Source organism: Euprymna scolopes, chromosome 39 (assembly GCF_053919585.1).
Source record: "Euprymna scolopes isolate OS-2025 chromosome 39, ASM5391958v1, whole genome shotgun sequence".
Classification (NCBI taxonomy): Eukaryota; Metazoa; Mollusca; class Cephalopoda; order Sepiida; family Sepiolidae; genus Euprymna; species Euprymna scolopes.
In genome coordinates, this window is record NC_136520.1 from 4,075,868 (window position 1) to 4,096,784 (window position 20,917).

The 20,917-nt window shown below is 34.2% G+C and overlaps 1 protein-coding gene and 1 non-coding gene across 4 annotated transcripts in view; both read left to right on the forward strand.

Annotated features, from left to right (window-relative positions):
* Positions 1–20,917, forward strand: part of LOC145263628 (neuroglian-like) — a 229,944-nt gene that overhangs the window by 108,965 nt on the left and 100,062 nt on the right. For all 3 annotated transcript variants that reach the window (XM_080120471.1, XM_080120472.1, XM_080120473.1), the window contains exons 2-3: positions 4,590–4,718; positions 15,479–15,634. In XM_080120471.1, the coding sequence (XP_079976597.1) occupies positions 4,590–4,718; positions 15,479–15,634 (285 nt within the window). The remainder of the gene's footprint in view (positions 1–4,589; positions 4,719–15,478; positions 15,635–20,917) is intronic.
* Positions 13,640–13,712, forward strand: Trnar-acg (transfer RNA arginine (anticodon ACG)). The gene has a single exon. It is a non-coding gene; the product is annotated as a tRNA-Arg (tRNA).

Sequence of the window (20,917 nt, forward strand, 5' to 3'; positions counted from 1 at the left end):
AGATAGCTTCGAATTTGGGGGTATCAAAACCAAAGCAAAATATGATGAAAGTAAAAATAAAATAGATAAACCCCATAATTTATTATACCATACCTGTTCACACTGAAACACTTATCACAATATTCTGTGGATCTATATTAAAAAACCTTGTTAAACTTTGTGACATATTTCTATTCTATGGAGGTCAGGTGCGAATGAACACCCCATAATTTTAATATACCATATTTCTTCAAACTGAAACATAATTATCAAAGTATACTTACGCAGATAGATATGAAAAGTCTTTATTAAAGTTTGTTCCTATTTGCATTCTATGGAGGCCAGGCGCGAACGCAGACCCCACAATTTTATTATACCATCCCTATTTAAGTTAAAACATACTTATCAAAATATTCTTATGTACATATATATCAAAAACACTTGTAAACTTTTTTTTTTTTTAATTCTTAAATTTTTTATTTCCGTACTTTGTGGACCAGGCGCGTACGCAGACCCCACAATTTTAATGAATCATCATCATGCCAGATCAAACATACCCATTCCTGTGTCTTGATACATCTTCTATCATATGTAATCAGTTTTTTAAAATAGTCAACCATATAGGAGCCTATTCGTGACCAGACACACACACACACACAGCTTTATATCTTCTCTATATAAATAAAATGAACTAATTTTTTCCCGTCTGATTTTGACATTAATAGGATTAAAAATCAAGATATTTCATGCAAATATAATATGCACAAACGGCAGAACAATATCTGAGGTGTGTTATAGGCTTATTATTTCTCAAATTCCTCGATAATCTTAGATTTCTATACTTTTTCTGCTGAGAAGTCACGGCCAAAATCAGTTAAGATCAATGGAAGTGGTAAAATATTTACTCTCTCATAAATTCCTCCTCCCCCTGCCACCACTTAACACCGTTTGGGAATCGTTCACAAGGAACAGTTGAGAAGAGAACACCGGTTTGGCTTCGTAGTTCTTTCATGTGAAGTTATTTAAAATCACTAAACTAAGCTGCAGTGCTCTGTGGCGTAGTGGTTAGCGTGCTGGACAATTCACATTATATTTTCACGTTCGCGCCGACCTACCGTAGTCGGTTTTTTTTTTTTTTTTTCCTAAACAACTGGACTGGACTTTTCTTGGTGGCCGAACTGTTAACGTTGCAGATGTTTTTTTTGTTGTTTTTTTTTTCACACTTTATTTTCCTACTTTTACTCATGACTCCGGGTTTGATCCTTCCTACGAACCTACCATAACATTTTTTAAAACTCCCCCCCCCCGTCCCGGAAACAAACACTCGGGCAACGCCGGGTACCCCCGCTAGTTATAGATATATGCATGTATATTTATAATGTGGACCAGGCGCGTACGCAGACCCCACAATTTTAATGAATCATCATCATGCCAGATCAAACATACCCATTCCTGTGTCTTGATACATCTTCTATCATTACATGTAATCAGTTTTTTAAAATAGTCAACCATATAGGAGCCTATTCGTGGCCAGACACACACACACACACAGCTTTATATTATAGATATATGCATGTATATTTATAATGAGATTTAATGTAGGTTTTTATTGCTTTTCTTTTAACACACACGTTATCAAACCCTAACCCCTTTAAGAACACTGAAGAATAGGCATAGGAGTCAACTAACGTTTATGCAATGTTCATGACTTTCGCTCGTTTGAACGCTCTGGATGGTCTAATGTGTTTACCGAATTTGGCGTGTTGTTAATTTCATTCATTCTTGGGGAACGGAGGGGGGGCAATTGTTTCATGGCCCTGGGGTAAAGGCTTAGCAAATGGAGCAAAAAGATGGTTTCGTGGCTGGGTTCGAATCTCATGACCTGCAGGAATTATCATTCCTACACTGATGATTGCATGAACATGAAACACCCATTTCTATAGGTATGAAGAATAATTGTTTAATTATAATCATATATATATGTGTGTGTTTATGTTACATGATAAGGGCTGTCCCCTTTTCATGTAAGTATAAAAATAGAGAGATTTAGTTAAAATGAAATAGAATAGACGAAATTCGAACCTCGTAAATTAGGTTTAGAAATAGATTACGAGAGAGAATTAGAAAATGGAATGTAAAACAAACCATTGTTTAGCTTAGAGATAAAATAGTTTCAAGAAAAGAATGTGCGTTGACAAGTCTGTTATGAAAAATTCAATTGAGGAATGCAACTATACAAGATAATTCAATAAACATGTTTTTAACATATTGGAAAAATAGGTTACTGGGAATATAGGTTAAAATTCCTTTTGTAAACAAAGGAAAAAGTTTTGGACACGCATGTCCAGAACACGTGAAAGAAGACATGTTTTAACATGTGTATGACGTCATGGAAAATGGGAAGTTCTAGATATAGACAAAAAAACTTGAGAGTTGAGCAGACAGGAGGAGGAGGAGAGACGGAGAGAGAGTTTGAGGACGACAGACGATAGTCTGCAGTTTGGGATTCGAACGTCTAGAAGCGAGACAGTCACTTTTGAAATTAGAATGTGAAGCTTTGAATTCTTGACTCAGAAAACCACGGCCGGTCGTGAGAAGAAATAAACCCATCATGTGTTTTTATAAACGGCGTCTTTGTGTTGTGATTCTACCAAAAGGTAAAGTGAAAATTGTTATTATATTTCTATATATCTGTGTTATAAAATGTCTTGACATACACATCTCATATCTACAATGTGAACTCTACATCTCATATCTACACTTCTAAGTATGAACGTTTTAATATAAATATGAATCGCTTCATAAATCGAACAATCTCTCTCTTACAACATCTCTCTCAACAACAAACTCTCAAAAAGACTCTAAGACTCTCCTAATAACAAACAAGAATAACAAAAACAATAATAATACTAATGAAAATATATAACATTTGTGTGCGTGTGTGTGTGTGTGTGTGTGTGTATATATATATATATATATGCGTGTGTGTGTGTGTGTGTGTGTGTATATATATATATATATATGAATATATTTTTAGGGGTCAACGGCCAACTAGCACCATGTGTGTTTGTGTGTTGGGGTGGAGAGGGCTCCCATAAGCCGTGGTGAAGGCAACCTTTCTAGGAGAAGCAAAATCTCTGATTTAAAAAACCATAAAGCAGGAGACCAGTACCTGCATTAAGCTGGTCTGCAGTTTAACTTGTTGCTGGCTATCTTGCTCTTTCTTGTTGCTGGATCTCAACATTTTGAACCGAGAGAGAGACTTAGCTATCGTACAGAGCTAAGACTCTGTAACATCACCTGTGTATAGATACTCCCTCAGGCATTTGTCTATAAAAATGGTCCTGTGGCGATGGAAAAGTTATGACGCATGGAGGCTTGAAATGCTGGAAACATGTAATAATTGATCTCAATGACCGTCTTCAGTATCATGCCTGCGTTAGCGTGTGAATTCACCAGTAGGACTAAGAAAAAAAAAGTAATTTCTGGGCTCATGGACATTAAGTGTCTGAGGCAGCGGCACTCGTCTGACAAGACGTTTTGCAATCATCATATATATATATATATAATATATATATATATATATATTGAACCTATATAAGAGCCAGGTACGTCCAAGGATGGAGTACTGTTGCCACATCTGGGTAGGAGCTACTAGAAAGGACTTGTCCTGCCTTGAAAGAGTTCAAAATAGACTTCGCAGCCTCATAGGAGATGTCCTTTTTTTCTTCCCTACAACCTCTTTCTCACAGAAGAGATGTTGCGAGTCTGTCACTGCTTTATCGTTATTTTCATAGCAAGTGTTCGTCTGAGCTCCAATCATGCCCCCCCCTCACCAAACTTTCACAAGAAACACTCGTGTAGCTAAAAACACTATCAATAATTCACCCCACTGTGCTTAAACTTAAACGTAGATTCCATGAACAAAGTTTCTTTCTTAGAACCGCACACCTGTGGAATTGTCTTCCGTTTTAATGCTTTCCAGCTGACTACAATATGATTATCTTCAAGTCCAACATAAACAAGTTTTTGATGAGCCGTTCCACTTAAGTTAACAAATTTACCGAATTTCCATTACTATCGATTACTATATTGTCTAATTGACTACTGTAAACGCAATAACCCTTATCCTCGAGTGACCTCTGGGCCTTGATAAGTGGTGATACCTATGTAAAAAAAAAAAAAAAAAAAAAAAAAAAATGTACGTCGAGGGGGACACAAATCCTGTGAGTTCATCGGAGCACATTCCATTAACGTACTTGTGAAGCAAAATTATGGTGATGGGACAGAGGTTGGAGCTTGGTTGACAGTACGGGACCTCTTAGATTTTTTCTTTTTTTTTTAACCTTGTCTAAGAGTGAGAGACTACTGGTAGATACATCAGCCCAGATGTGGCAACAATACTCCATTCATGGGCGAATTATGGCTTTGTAAAAGAGAGGGGGTGTTCTCTGATGGGAGTTAGTTTTCTAGCACGGTAGAGGGAGCCCACTTTCTTTGCAGCAGCCTTAAGTAGATTTTAATGTTCATGTCATAACGATATTTCAAAATGTCCATTTTCTTTCTTTTTGCCCCCTTGTTTTTAATTTAACTTTTCTTTTTAATTTTAGGTCCTGTTGTTCCAGAATGGTCCATGGAACCAATCGATTCCAATACGTTGAATGTTTCCTGGGGTCTTGGAATGAACAGTTCCCTAATAAACGATGGATTGTTACACGTCATCGAATACAGAAGACATGGTAAGTTGCAAATTCTATGCTACAAGAATTGAGGCCCCCAGAATGGAATGGCACTAAGCAACACTTTTAAAAAGACGTCAGAAAAACAAGTTCAGTTTCATGACCTTGTAACCAGTGTATCTCACGAACTAATAGAGATTTTTGTTTGAGGTTTATTTTAAAACTAGCGGGGGTACAGCCGTAATTTGTAATTAACTGAAAAACTCGGCCATTCTCACTTGGCTATCTATATATTTCTCGACCACTCTCAAGCCGTGTGGCTTCAACAATTCTCTCATATGAAACCCCCAGAATCATGCCACTTTTAATAATAGAAATCATCACTCTGGCAAACGACCTCCTGTAAAATAACACGATATAAAAAAAAAAAAAAGTTAATCGCTAAAACTCTTAAAAAATCAAATAACAATAAAAAATACTTGATCAATTTATGTGATTTTTGGAATATGACGTCTTTGTTCCCTGAGTATATCGAACGTTAACAAACTTCAGACGATCTACACAATATGAACCAAACTTGTAATAGAAATCATCACTCTCGCACACGACCTCGTGTTTGCTTAGCGTGTAAAATGCCAGCAGAAAATGCGGAAAAGAAAAGATAAGCATAATTTTGTAGGACGATCATGGGTGAGCATCGTATGCCATTAATTTGTTTAATGGGATTAATTCTAAAGCATGGGGGTTGAATTGGATTTGTTGTTGGACAGCTTAGAATGAGAACAAACGGTGGAAGATAATATCGAATACACGAGGATTTATTACAAGTAGAGGAAAGAAAGTAAAAAAGGCTTTTGTGCATTGTATCGACGGTTTGACACTGCCATTAAAAAAAAATTTTTTTTTCTCTTTCCATTTTATACTTAAAAAAAAAAATGAATTAATAGAGATACTTATTTTGGGATTTGTTTTAAAATGATTGTTGTGCCAATGAAATGCATTATCATTGCCTGTACACATCGTAATAATCTACGGATAAAACAGTAAATGTATGTGTGTATGTAAATATTTAACCGATAAACTCTTAAACTACTGCTCACATAACACTGAAATTAACAGGAAATAGCAATCATACACCAAAGATGGTTTATAACGAGTAAAATCTTTGATGGATGACTAAAGCATACAGATATATATCGGCATTTTGAAATGCGAAATGTTCTTTTCAACAAGCCAACATGTTCATATTATTTCTGCGCATGATCAAATGAAATTCATTATAGACTTTATTATCTTTGCCTCGATGCCAACATCGGTAGAGCACGCGGCTGGGATGCGAAATGTTTTGGTTTCAATTCTAGCTGATGGCACTAAGTCATTTTTTTTAACTTTTGCCATCATATGTTCGTATTTTTTTTTTTTTTTTTTTTTTTTTTTTTAACAAGGTGATCACCACTTATCAAGGCCCGGAAGCCACTCAGGGATAAGGGTTATTGCATGTACAGTACGTTAGTGTGGCGGTTTAATAAAAATGTCTACTTAAGGGGGCGGTTCATCAGGAATTTGTTTACGTTGGACTTGAAGACATCCAGGTTGTAGTCAGGTGGGAAGCAGGCAGACGGAACTGAGTTCCACAGGCGTGCAGTTCTAAGAAAGAAGCTTTGTTCATGGAATCCACGTTTTGATTTAGGCACAGATAAAGAGTGGGGAAAATTTTTGACAGTGGTTTCAGCTAGACGGGTGTTTTTCGTGAAAGATTGGCGAGGGGGTACTAGATTGGAGTTCAGACGAGCACCTGCCATGGAAATAACGATAAAACAAAGATAGGCTCGCAACGTCTCTATGGGAGAGAGGTTGCAAGGAAGAGAAAAGAGCACCCCCCCACCTTAAACCACGAAGTCTATTTTGTACTCTGTCAAGGCAGGATAGGCTGTTTTTAGCAGCTCCTGCCCAGATGTGGAAGCAGTACTCCATCCTTGGACGTACTTGGCTTTTATACAAATAGAGAATTGCATCAGTAGTGAGATATCTTCTGGAGCGGTAGAAGGATCTCACCATTTTCCCAGCGTCCCTGGCAACAGATTTGAAGTAAGTGTTCCATTTCAGATCAGGAGTGAAGGTCAAGCCCAGAAGCTTGTCAAAACATGGGGCTTCTCCTAGACGAGAGCCATTCATTTCAATTGATGCCAGATGGGGATCAGAGCGTTGATGATGTAAAGATAGGAGTTTGGTTTTAGATGCATTAAAGGTAACCAGCCACCTCTTCCCTCACTGAACCACGTGCTCGAGATCAGAGGAGAGAGAATCAGAGAGAACTTTTTCATTTACAGCCTTTGATGTGTTGCCGTAGATGGTCGTGTCATGAGCATAGATGTCAACGAATGATTTTAGTAATAAAAGCGAATACCTGCATGATTTTAAATATATTTAAACGCATTTTATGACAGGCGGGATCAAAATATTTATTTACAGGTTTGGAACATAAAAACATTTCTTTTTTAATTCTTAGATGTATTTTGACATTTTTTGCTGGAAACGCCGGGTACTTCAACTAGTATAAAATAATTTTAAGTAGGGTTCTACGGACAAATTTAACTTTAGTTGACCTATAGAAAATACAAAATAGACTTCGTGGCTTAGTGGGGGATGCTCTTTTTTCTCTACCCTGCAACCTCTCTCCCACAGAAGAGACATTGCGAGCCTATCCTTGTTTTATCGTTATTTCCATGGCAGGTGCTCGTCTGAACTCCAATCTCTGGTCCCCCTTCGCCAATCTTTCACAAAAAACACCCGTCTAGCTGAATCCACTGTGAAAAATTTCCCCCACTCTTTATCTGTGCCTAAATCAAAACGTGGATTCCATGAACAAAGCTTCTTTCTTAGAACTGCACGCCTGTGGAACTCTGTTCCGTCTGCCTGCTTCCCACCGGACTACAACTTGGATGTCTTCAAGTCCAACGTTAACAAATTCCTAATGAACCGCCCCCTTAAGTAAACATTTCATCAAATCTCCACACTAACGTACTGTACTTGCAATAACCCTTATCCCTGAGTGGCTTCCGGGACTTGATAAGTGGTGACCACCGTGTAAAAAAAAAAAAAAAAAAAAAAAAAAAAAAACCTTTGACAACCGAATATTTTCGTTTACTAGCCAAATAAAGGGTTTGTATTACTGTACACATAGATTCGAAAAAGTTGTCAAAAAACAAATTTATAACAAATAAATGTTATCAAAGGCAAGATAAGTTACTTTTCTGCCAAACTGGATATATTTTTTGTGTTTTTATTCAATGTAACATATTTATTAAGCTCGAAAAACATGCAGTGTTTACCGATGTATTGGACAATTCAAACTGGCGGCCGACTCTCTCTTAAACACGGTAAGTTCGAGAAAAGGTGTTATAAATAATAAACTAAACAAAATACTATTTAAAAAAAACACCGAATATATGTCAAGTTATGTCACGGTAATATATATTGAGCGGATTTCTAACAGTATTTTGTCTAGTTTATTATTTATAATACCTTTTCTCGAACTTACCGTGTTTAAGAGAGATTCGGCCGCCATTTTGAATTTTCCAATATATGGGTAAACACTGCATGTTTTTCGAACTGAATAAATATGTTACATTGAATAAAAACACAAAAAATATATCCAGTTAGGTAGAAAAGTAACTTATCTTGCCTTTGATAACATTTATTTGTTATATATTTGTTTTTTGACAACTTTTTCGAATCTATGTGTACAGTAATACAAACTCCCATAAAGATATTTATACACTGAACTTTAAGATTTTAACGTATAAACATTCAAATTTCTTCAGATGTGTTTTTTAAACAACCTTCGTTAAAAAAAAAAAAAAAAAAGATATATTGTTTTATTAAACGTTTTATTATTTAAATAATTTGATTTTTCTCGTTTTATTAAAAAAAAAAAAAAAAAAAAAAAGTTGAAAAGATATTTTTCACTCAGTAGTGAACTTTGGAAGATTGTCAGTTAAAGAAATACAGTTGCTAAAAGATACGTATTTAATTATTTACACGTATTTTACCGCAAGCGGAATCAAAAGCGCTATCGTATTAATATATAGACTCTCGCAGATTTTGAAAGCAGGACTAAAAGATTAAACTAACAAAGAGACCTTTATAAAAAAAAAAAAATGACGCGCCTACTGCTCCTACCTCATGATGGGTTGGTTGGTTGGTTGGTTTTTGTTTTACGGCATATCAACCCTTTTCGGGTTATTTAATGCCGAATCCAAAGATTTTGAAGAAAATTTTTTAAATAGAATATATTTGTTTTCACGCCAGTTTCTATTTAACCCATAGTTGGGACCCTAACAGGTACTACCACTCCGGGTCAGAGTGGACCTGGGAGCAATGGTAATTAAAGGGTGGCTCCACACTCCCCAAAGCCCACAAGCTGGGGTCTCACCACTGGATATAGTTTAAGGTCATATCCAGGACCCCCCATTGAGGGATTTTTACCCTCTGCAGGGGGGGGGGCAGTCGGCGTATTCTAATGCCTCACCAACAGGGCCCCTACCTCATGGGGGATGTGAAGAAATAAGTCATTATGAGTTAACGTTTCGTTTAATCAATAAAATAACTATGTATACGGACGAAATATTGATATATATCAAATACAGCCTGGCAACGCCGGGTACTTCGGCTACTGTTTAATAAAGTTAAAGAAACAAGACAAATACAAAGTTTTACTGAACTTACATTGTTTCTTAGTAATTCTGCGCTGCTGCTGATTTTTTGTGTTTTTTTTTTTTACAATCATGACTATATATTGGGTACAATATAATATGAAATAATTGACTTTATAATAATAAATATGAAATTTGCGTAAATTAAAATATATTTAAGCATGTTTTATGACCGAGCAATGCCAGGCGCCCTTGCCGGTTTAAGACTAAAACTAACTTATTGAAAAGTTATTTAGGATTTATGTGACTGAAATAAGAATTTGCCTTAACACATTTTTCAATCGTATGAATTCTAAATAATTTTCCAATAAGTTTTAGTCCTTGACACTAATTACACGTTTTCAATTAATGCAATGCTAACATAGTAATAAAGTTAAACAAGTTTTACTATTTTTTTTTTCTTTTACATAGGTCACCACTTATCAAGGCACGAAGGCCACTCAGGGATAAGGGTTATTGCGTGTACAGTAATCAATGAGATAGTATTGTAGTAATCATGAGTATTGGGGGTTTTGATAGTGTCTTACTTAAGGGGGTGGTTTGTCAGGAGTTTGTTTATGTTGGACTTGAAGACGTCCAAGTTGTAGTCAGGTGGGAAACAGGCAAGAGGCAGAGAGTTCCACTGGCGTGCAGTTCTAAGAAAGAAGCTTTGCTCATGGAATCTACATTTGGATTTAGACACAGATAAAGAGTGGGGGAAATTGACAGTAGTTTCAGCCAGACAGGTGTTTCTCGTGAAAGATTGGCGAGGGGGGAGACGAGGGATTGGAGCTCAGACGAGCACTTGCCATGGAAATAACGATAAAACAAAGACAGGCTCACAACGTCTCTTCTTTGGGAGAGAGGTTGCAGAGAACAGAAAAGAGCACCCCCCCTCCTTAAACCACAAAGTCTATTTTGTACTCTGTCAAGGCAGGATAGGCTGTTTTTAGCAGCTTCTGCTCAGATGTGGAAGCAGTACTCCATCCTTGGACGTACTTGGCTTTTATACAAATAGAGATTTGCATCAGTAGTGAGATATCTTCTGGAGCGGTAGAAGGATCTTACCATTTTCCCAGCGCCCCTGGCAACAGATTTGATGTACGTGTTCCATTTCAGATCAGGAGTAAAGGTCAAACTGCACTTACAATGTCTTTTTAGTCATTCGAGAGTGCGGATGTTGGTGTCAAAATAATCCATGAATGCATTGCGATCATCAGTGTCATCAGATTCTTATTATAATAGATAAGACCCTCAGAATGATACCATACTAAGCGCTACTTTTGAAAAACAGCAGTAAACGGGATCAATGTTTCTCGACTTAGTTCCTGAGATATACAAGTTACAAATAAAGATATTCATTTGGAGTTCGTTTTAAAATGAAGTGCAACAACTACGCTTTCACAAAGTTTTACTGCACTTACATTACTTTTTAGTCATTCTTCTCTGATGTTGGTGACAACATCATCCATGAATGCGTTTCAATCACCTGGATCATCAGATTCTTCACTGGCAGCCGCAGTTGCCTGTGAGGTTGGGTTTTCTTAATGTTTCAATTAATGAATAAAATAATTATGTATAAGAACGGACTATTCACATACATCAAATATAACCTGGCAACGCTGGGTACTTCAGCTGTGAGGTTGGGTTTTCTTAATGTTTCAATTAATGAATAAAATAATTATGTATAAGAACGGACTATTCACATACATCAAATATAACCTGGCAACGCTGGGTACTTCAGCTGTGAGGTTGGGTTTTCTTAATGTTTCAATTAATGAATAAAATAATTATGTATAAGAACGGACTATTCACATATATCAAATATAACCTGGCAACGCTGGATACTTCAGCTGTGAGGTTGGGTTTTCTTCCAAGCCTTGACAAGGAGCTTTTTATTTATAATAATAATATATTTTTATTTATAATAATATATATACAGGGTGTCCATAAAGTTTGTGTGCACTTTAAAAAATTTATAAATTTACTTTATTCCGCAACTTGAACAATTAAACTTGAAAGATGATAGTGTTTCAACAAGATGGACCTCCTTGTCACTTTGATCGGCGTGTTAGACAGTTTCTAAATCAGGAATTTCCTAACAGATGGATCGGAAGGGGTGGACCATTTCATTGGCCTCCATATTCGCCAGATTTGACTCCATTAGATTTTTTTTATGGGGACATGTGAAAACAATTATGTATGCAACCAAACCTAGTTCATTGGAAGATTTGAAAGCTAGAATAACTAATGTGATTTCAGGCATTACTATAAATCATTTGGCAAATGTTTTTTGTGAACTGCAAAATCGTATTACCCTTTGTATTGCATGTGGAAAGTTAAATAAAATTTCAATAAAAGCTGAAAAAGATATAGATTTACTTCTTTCAAATCCATTTTACAGATTATTTCTATTGCAAATACAAATAAAGTTATACATTTTTTAAAGTGCACACGGACTTATATATATATATATAAAATAAAAATTACAATTAAATTTACCAAAATGATCCAAGATAGTAAAATTAAAGTATATTATAAATATTAAAGAATATTTATAAAATTATCTCAGCCAGATGTAAAAGCTTGATAAAACCAAATAGGAAATAGAGCTTATAATATGAGCATATATATATATATATATATATATATATATATATATATATATATATATATTTCTGTAAATATGCAAGGTTTTGCTCATAAAAAGATATCTTGACCAACATGAGTTTCTTGTAAATGATACAAATACAGCCTGGCAACGCCGGATACTTCAGCTAGTGTTTAATAAAGTTAAAGAAACAAAACAATCACAAAGTTTTACTGCACTTACATTATTTTTAAGTAACTCTGCATTGATGTTGGTCTCAAAATAATCCATGAATATGTTGCAATCATCCGCATCATCAGATTCTTTACTGACAGCTGCAGTTGCCTTCCATAGGGTTTCTTCCATGCCTTGATAAGGAGCTTTTTGTTTATATATATATATATGGGTGTGGTCACCAACAATGTGTATTTTTTAACATTATTTTATTAATAATAGCATTTTCGTAGTTCATTTCAAATGAACTACGAAAGTGCTATTTTTACACCTCCAACACATTTTGAAAATAATTTCTGAAGAGGACGCTTCACAGAACGTCTGAAACGCGTTAAAATCGATTTCAATGATTTAAAAACATTATTACAATGATCTAAAAATAATTCTCAATGAGAAACCAAAACCCGGAATAATAAAATAATGTTAAAAAATAAACATTGTTGGTGACCACCCCCTTATATACATCTTTCTTTTGTTGGAATTTCTTAACCCATTTTATATATATATATATTTCTGTAAATATGCACAGGTTTTGCTACACTGGCATGAAAATGTTTAAATCTGTAGTTTTTAATATCTAAGATCTCATCATCGGAGATAAGAGGCATGTGCAGGGGGTACAAAGGTGAGCAGAGCCTCCACATCAGCCGGTTTGTCTTTGCAGTGTGAGATAGAGATGAAAGTCGCCTTCATGAACATTGAATTTTGCCAGATGCATTCTGTAGCTCTGTTTTTCACTGTTACCTGCCTCTTAAATTTGTAGATGAATAACAAGCTCTTCGTTAACTCACGGACATCTTATCTTTGGTTTTCATCCATGAGCTAACAAACAGCTTTTTACTCATGTCGAACACTACAGATTTAAGAGGCATGTGCAGCAGAGGTGGTGTTGGGTCGCCTTCATAAACATTGGATTTTTTCAGATGCATTGTGTACCTCCAACCCATTATGTTAGGCTGTATAATGCGTTAACTTTAGTCAAAATCGCCTGTTCCTTCTTTCATCGGATTGTTTCAATTATCAATTCTTATCAAAGACATTCTGATATAAAACGTATCTAAAAACCTTGAAATATTAAGGCTCTACTTTTGGAATCCAGCAGTGATCTTGAGCACTACCTGGTCCTCTCAGGGCTCTCTCCTGCACTGTTAACCTGATGCGAGTAAGGCTTTCCTTTCTCACTGTATAAAATTATTAAATGATCTCAGGCCCACCAACAGGCACTTTTTTGAAAATCGGATTTATTTCAAGTTTTCCAAACTCTGGGAAAAATGTCAATCATCACTGTCCACTCACCTTAGTTAACTTGCCGGCTCACCAACTGAATTTCCTACTCAAATAATGAGAAAAACAATTTTTTTTTCCATTCATACTTGATTTTGTATTTCTCTAATTAAATTGCAAGTTTTTTTTGTTTTAGAAAAAAACAAAAAACAATGAGTTTGAAAACTAGTTAAGAGCAGAGGCTTGTGGTGCAATGGATAACGCGTCTGACTACGGATCAGAAGATTCCAGGTTCGAATCCTGGCAAGCTCGCAAACTGTTTTTTGCTTTCTGTTTAAATTCTTGTTAGTTTTATTAGGTTTATACGATGTGAAATATCGTTTTCGTTCGTATTTTGACTGATTTTAAGATTAAATTTCACTTTAGAAATAAAAATTCTTTGCTTTATATTAAAAAAGCATGGAAGACAAAGATATATATATATATATATATATATATATATATAAAGCTGAACGTGTGTGTGTGTGTGTCTGGTCACGAATAGGCTCCTATATGCTTGACTATAATAGAAAACTGATCACATAATGATAAAAGGAATGGATGTTTGATTTGACATAATGATGATTCATGAAAATTGTGGGGTGTGCGTACGCGCCTGGTCCACAAAGTATGGAAATAAAAAATTAAAAAAACCAAAAAAAAAGCACGTTTCCAAGTATTTTTGATATAGATGTACATAATACTTTGATAAGTATTTTTTAACTTAAATAGGGATGGTATAAAAAAAATTGTGGAGTCTGCTTTCGCGCCTGTCCACTCACCTTAGTTAACTTGTGCCGGCTCGCCAACTGAATTTCCTACTCAAATAATGAGAAAAACAATTTTTTTCTATTCATACTTGATTTTGCATTTCTCTAATTAAATTGCAAGTTTATTTTTTTTTGTTTCAGAAAAAAAAAAAAAAAAACTTTTCTCGACCCAACAATATCATCATAACATAATTTTTTTATGCGATGGCAAGAATAAGGAGTTGAAGTCATTTCAGGGAACCACTGTCATTACAAACCAGCAGAGTTGAGGACATGTGTTGCATGGAAAGAAATCCTGAGAAAGATACATTTGATAGGTAATGCAAGTCTTTAAAAAAAGGCTTAGACCTGATGACTCCAGAGGAAGAATAAATCTTGATAGTATAAGGAGATCTGTTGTAGTATAGGAGACTTTGTTGGTGTGGCCACATTGAAAGAATGGATGAGTTCTGTGTTAGTAGAACAGTTGAGGTAGCAGGGTTAGTTACAAAAGATAGGGAAACATGGAAAGAAATGATGAGAATAGACTGGCCCGAGATATCCAGCACATGTCAGTATGTAAAGTAGACGTTAAGTTGATGGTGATGATGGTGATGGTGGTGAATGATGATGGTGATGGTGGTGAATGATGATGGTGATGGTGATAATGATGGTGTTGATGATGGTGATGATTATCATTATGATGATGATGATGATGATGATGACCTTTGCTGCTGGGTATCATTCATTTTTGTATGAATCAGGTGATTATTGTTGGCATTAATTTCTCCAATATCTTTCCAGTTAGAATACTTTCTAGAAATACGCTGGATACTTATAACGGGGACTATGCGAAGGTTGCGAATGTCCCGAAGTGAAAAGTGTTTTTGTGGACTGAACTGGGTTCGAACTTGGCACACCCAAGTTGTTAATCTGAATCATTAACCACTTAGCTACCATTATGTTGTGGTGGTGGTGGTGGTGATGGTGGTGGTGAGGAGAAGAAGAGCGAGTAGGAGCAACATCATTCATGATGATTTTTTTTTTTTTTTTTTTGCTATTCGCATCCCTGATATCATTTTCTTAAGCATTCTTTCTAGAAGGACATCGGGTATTTACAGGAGAGACCACGTGGAGGTTGCCAACGTTTTTAAGTGAAATTGTTTGTGTGAAATTTTTAGTGGGATTTTTTTTTTTTTTTTTAATTTAAACTAGAAATTTGGGGGAGGATTTTATTTTATTTTAATTTTCAATGGAATTTTTTCATTTTTTTTTTTTTTTTTTTTTCAGGTGAAGATGATTTGATTGATACAATCGGTCAAACAGATCTCACTTGGCAGGTTGTGTCAAACTTGACGGCCGGACTGTTGTACGAATTCCGTGTGCTTGCGATGGATGGGGAACATGAAGCCGCAAGTGAATGGAAAGAAGTCATGCTTTCTCCAGGTTAGTCTCTGTCTGTCTGTCTGTCTGTCTGTCTGTCTGTCTGTGTGTCTCTCTCTCTCCCCCCCCTCTCTCTCTCTGATGCCATTCAAAAAATTGGTTAACTTTTATGACAATAATAAAAAATTATTATTATATCATCTCTAGTATCATATAATGAAACAAAAAACAACAACAAAAAAAAAAGACATAGTTTTGCAAACACGGACGCCACATATAAATTGAATATAGACAGATTAATAGCCACTACCCGATGTACATTTTGCGCATATCATAAGTTGCTTCCAACTTTGATCGTAAATTTTAATATTAATTTCTACGAGAGTGACTCTCTTACCAGTGGTAGCATGATTTTCACTCGCTAATTATTTTCTCGTCTTGCTATCCTGAACGGTATCTATATATCTCGATATATATTTTTTTTTTTTTTTTTTTTTTTACATAGGCATCACCACATTATCAAGGCCCAGAGGCCACTCAAGGATAAGGGTTAAAGAGTGTACAGTAGAAATTGGACAATATAGTAATCATTAGTAATGAAAATTTGGTAAATTTGATAACTTATATGGAACGGCTCATCAACTTATATGGAACTTATTTACTTTAGACTTGAACACAACCATATTGTAGTCAGCCGGAAAGCAGGAAAACGGAAGACAATTCCACAGGCTTGCAGTTCTAAGAAAGAAGCTTTGTTCATGGAATCTACGTTTAGGTTTAGGCACAGATAAAGAGTGGGGGGAATTATTGATAGTGTTTACAGCTAGACGAGTGTTTCTTGTGAAAGTTTGGCGAGGGGGGGGGGACCATAGATTGAAGCTCAGTTGAACACTTTCCATGAAAATAACGATACATCAGAGACAAACTCGCAACATCTCTTCTGTGAGATAGAAGTTGCAAGGAGGAGAAAAGGACATCTCCTACGAGGCTACGAAGTCTATTTTGAACTCTATCAAGGCAGGACAAGTCCTTTCTAGCAGCTCCTGCCCAGATGTGGCAACAGTATTCCATCCTTGGACGTACCTGGCTCTTATATAGATAGAGAATAGCATCAGCATATATATATATATATATATATATATATATAATGAAATCAAAAGGATGTAGTGTTTATTTGATATACGCAATGGTAAACTTCGATCTAATACCAGTATTTTAGGCCCCTGCAAAAGTCACCACAGAATTCCACCCCCCCCATATGTAAAACGATGTAACTTTATTATAAATTAATATTATCAATATAACTTTTGTACCGTTTAAAAGAAAGGCAAAATAAACTAGTAATAATTAAAAAAAAAAAGATTTTTTTCATCGTACGAAAATAATAAAATTGCGAGACGAAAATCGTGTTCACATAATTGGTGCTTTAAAATAACGTTCCCATGTAGTAAGCATTCCGAACGTTAAAACATACCCGTGTTTAATAAATCTAGCAAAAATCAACTAATGGTCAGATTTTCGTGAAATTTTCGATCCTTATCCATTTTAGAATAAAATTACATATAAAATGCAGTTTCCGTAAAATATATGAGGTGAAATATTTTTTTTAAGTATGGTCTCCCCCCCCCCCATATTTATTTATTTTTTCGAAATTCGAACAAAATATATTTAAATCTATCAAAATTTCTATTTATTATGAGACATAAGTGTTCAAATAAGTAAAACATTGATTGAAATTGTCGGACTGACTTCCTCATATTGTCACGTTTCGGCCGTTTTGCCCTCCGGCCTTCATCAGGTGTTTTGTATCGAACTGGGGAACCGTTTGTTAGGAGTCTCGAACCCAACCCTTTATTATTATTACGGGGGTACCGTGTTCGGACTCCTAACAAACGGTTCCCCAGTTCGATACAAAACACCTGATGAAGGCCGGAGGGCAAAACGGCCGAAACGTTGTGACGATAACAACCAAGATGGGGAAGTCAGTCCGACAATCTCAATCAATGAAAACACCTCATCTCAAAAATACAGACAATTACTAAGTAAAACATATTCATTTATTTTTTTTAATTTAAATACACGTATTGAACAAAAACTTACCTTGAAGTTGCAATTAAAAAAATGATATAAATTTAATTTATTGCCAGATTAAAACCGATTTGAAAATATTATTGCACAAATATTAAGCATTTTGTAGCCCCCCCCTCATCATATTTTGTTTGTCTCTTTTTACCGAACAAAAGTATGGAAGCCGGTAGTTAACCAAATGAACATTCAGTAAAACCGTATTTCATATTTAATATACAAATGTTTATAATATAATTAATCATTAAATTGTGTAAATCTTAAAACCTAACAAAATTATAACAAAGATTAATTATTAATTGCAGTTTGAAGAAGATAAACAAAGGTTTAAAAAAAAAATCATTAAGTCGCTTCTGCTTTTCCATAGTTCAACGTCACGGAATCATGCTTTCTTTTATTCACATTCAGTTGGCAGTGCCTACAGTATTTATATTTTATCCCAACCGAATAAAAAAAACTCGATAAAAAAATATAAAAACTAAAACATAAATAACTATTATATTTTAGTAACTGTTATTATTACAGGAATAAAAGGCGAATCAAATGATGTATAGGTTTTTTAAACAGTTGCATTCAATTTAGCTTAAATTTGCGGTTTTTGAAAACATGACAAGTGCGAACTTTTTTTTTTTGGGCGCCACTATATATATATATTTATTTATTTATATTTTTTTCTCTTTCTCTTCCCTGATTTTCTTATTTATATTTATGCCTCGGAAGTAGAGTGAAAAGCATATCTTATTTTTCTTTTATTAATATTATTGGAATTTTTTCCTTTTTTCCTTGTACACATTTTTGTGAATTATACCATGGATTTCTGCCTTTGGATTATTATGGACCATCTACTTCCAATTACGGGATTTCCTTGGATTTTACTTGTGCAAATGGAAATTCAATTAACTTTCTTGAAGTTATATATTTGGATTTTACCGTCACTGGATTATTTATCTTCCACCAGACTATCCATTCATGTGTAATCACCTCTTTCTTCACCATATTCCCTCTGCTTCACTTTTTTTGTTATCAAGTAAGATCTTTGACTTACTTGTTGTTTCATCAAATATTTTTGTATGCAAAATTCGATCCCGCATTTTGCTAATTCCTACCCTCTGATGAGAAGGAAAGTATTTCTTCGAAACTCCGTGGATTAAGGACTATCCACTTATCTAGTGTTTCCTTTTCAGATTAAATTTGTTTTTAACTCATTTCAAAGTGTTTTTTAACATGTTTTATTAACTGTTTGCTCGTGTATATATATATATATATATCAGGGTTTGATTGATTTCTCATTCGTTCCTTGAACCCGCGAAATCTAAATAAAAGCTAAAATTAAATTAGAATATCCTTAAAAAGCGAGACTCATTTAAAATAGTGCCCCCAAAATAGGCTAAAAACAAAGTTAGAGGAAGATGTTCTTGACTGTAAGGGTTGTACGAAACTAAAAACTAAGTATAAATACGAGCTCCATTTAATATGGAGGGAAAAAATAAACGTGTTCACAACGGATTGAAAAACTTGTTGGGAATAGTTGTAAGCCTCTCTGAGGAGTGACTAGATGGAAGATTTAAGGTTCTATGGACGAGAGGTAATTGTCCATCCTTTCACGAAACAGCTGTAAGAGCTTAACGACAAAATAAGTTAATTTCTATTCATGTAGGTTGTGATTTTATTCAATTTACGTATATATATATATATATATATATATATATATATATATATATATAGTACAAAACTTTGTTGAAATTCAAAGACTTACATTTTTTCCTTTATATATAAGATATATATATATATATATATATATATATGCATATATACATAGGTGTATGTATATATATGTATGTATTCAAAGACTTACATTTTTTCCTTTATATAACTCTTGTTTATTTCATCCTCGATCTCGTCATTACAACCGTTTCCTTAATGGGATGACAATTTTATGATTTTATGTTTTCATAAAAATCTCCTTTCTCACCATCTCGTCAGATGTGATTTCCATTCGATGTTACAAACAAAAAGATAATTTTGTACATGATAAACCTGGTGCGTTCGTTGGGGGGGATTCCATCTGCATGTTTTGAGTACCGTGCATACTTCAAATTAAGCAGTAGACAAGAAAAGTTTACTAGACAAAACAAATCTAAACTTCAATCCGATATAAATATTAATATTTATATATTAATATTTATATATTAATCCCAACCAAATAAAAAAGCTCGATACGACGACAATAGGGAGTAGATTAATTATTTAAATTTCTTTGTGCACGACATGTTTTACAATCTTTTAATATTAAATAAAAATGTGACTTTTGTCGATACAAAAATTTTGTATGGAAAATATGTTTCTGTTAAAGTTAATTTTAGGATTTAGTTAAGATTTTTAAAAGAAGCTTAGTTTTAGGAAATAAAAATTAATATTTCCTAGAATAAAGAGGAATTTAATAAAAAATAATCTAAATATTACTTTTTTTCGGGCTACAAATTACGATATTAAAAATTAATAATAAAGGAACATAAGTCTGTTTACAGGTTCCATATCAAACCGGAAGTTAACTGTTTTAAGTGTTGTAGGCTTAAAATATCAATTTTTCTGGACATCCTAGCTATATGTATCTTTGTCATAATATTTCAAGGAAAAGGTAAGACTTTTTACTGTTATATTTCGCTTGAATAATGATTGAACAAAAACCTTTAAAAAATATAATGTATGTTCGTACTAAGTTTTTTTTTCCTATATTTTTAATATTTTATAAGATCTGTTTTGTATTTCTGCGACGCCATTTTTAATTTCTCATTTTCTCTTTTGTGACGTTCAAATCAAATTTCGTCTGTTTCATTCGGTGTATAGTAAAGTATATTTACATTCGATTATAGAGTAAAAATAACGATTAATTAATTTTATTTGACTATTATTGAGTAATTTGAAAATAAGTGTCATAACTTTATATGTATATATATATATATATATAGTCTTGGAAGTTTTTAACCTTTAAAACTATACAAAAAAATATTTATCATTCGTTAGAAAACCATCTAGTCAGTAAGTCATTTAATCACCTGCAATCACTGCATCAACTCGCTCTCGAATTTACTATAATACCAATAATTTATTTTTCAAGGGATCATCAGTTGTTTACCATGAAACACTGTTTCGGGGATTTAAAAACATAATGCAAAATTTTGTTGAAAATTCAAAGACTCACGTTTTCTTTGTAACTTGTAACTGAATTTTTCTTGCGAACAATTCACGTATCAATTTTAA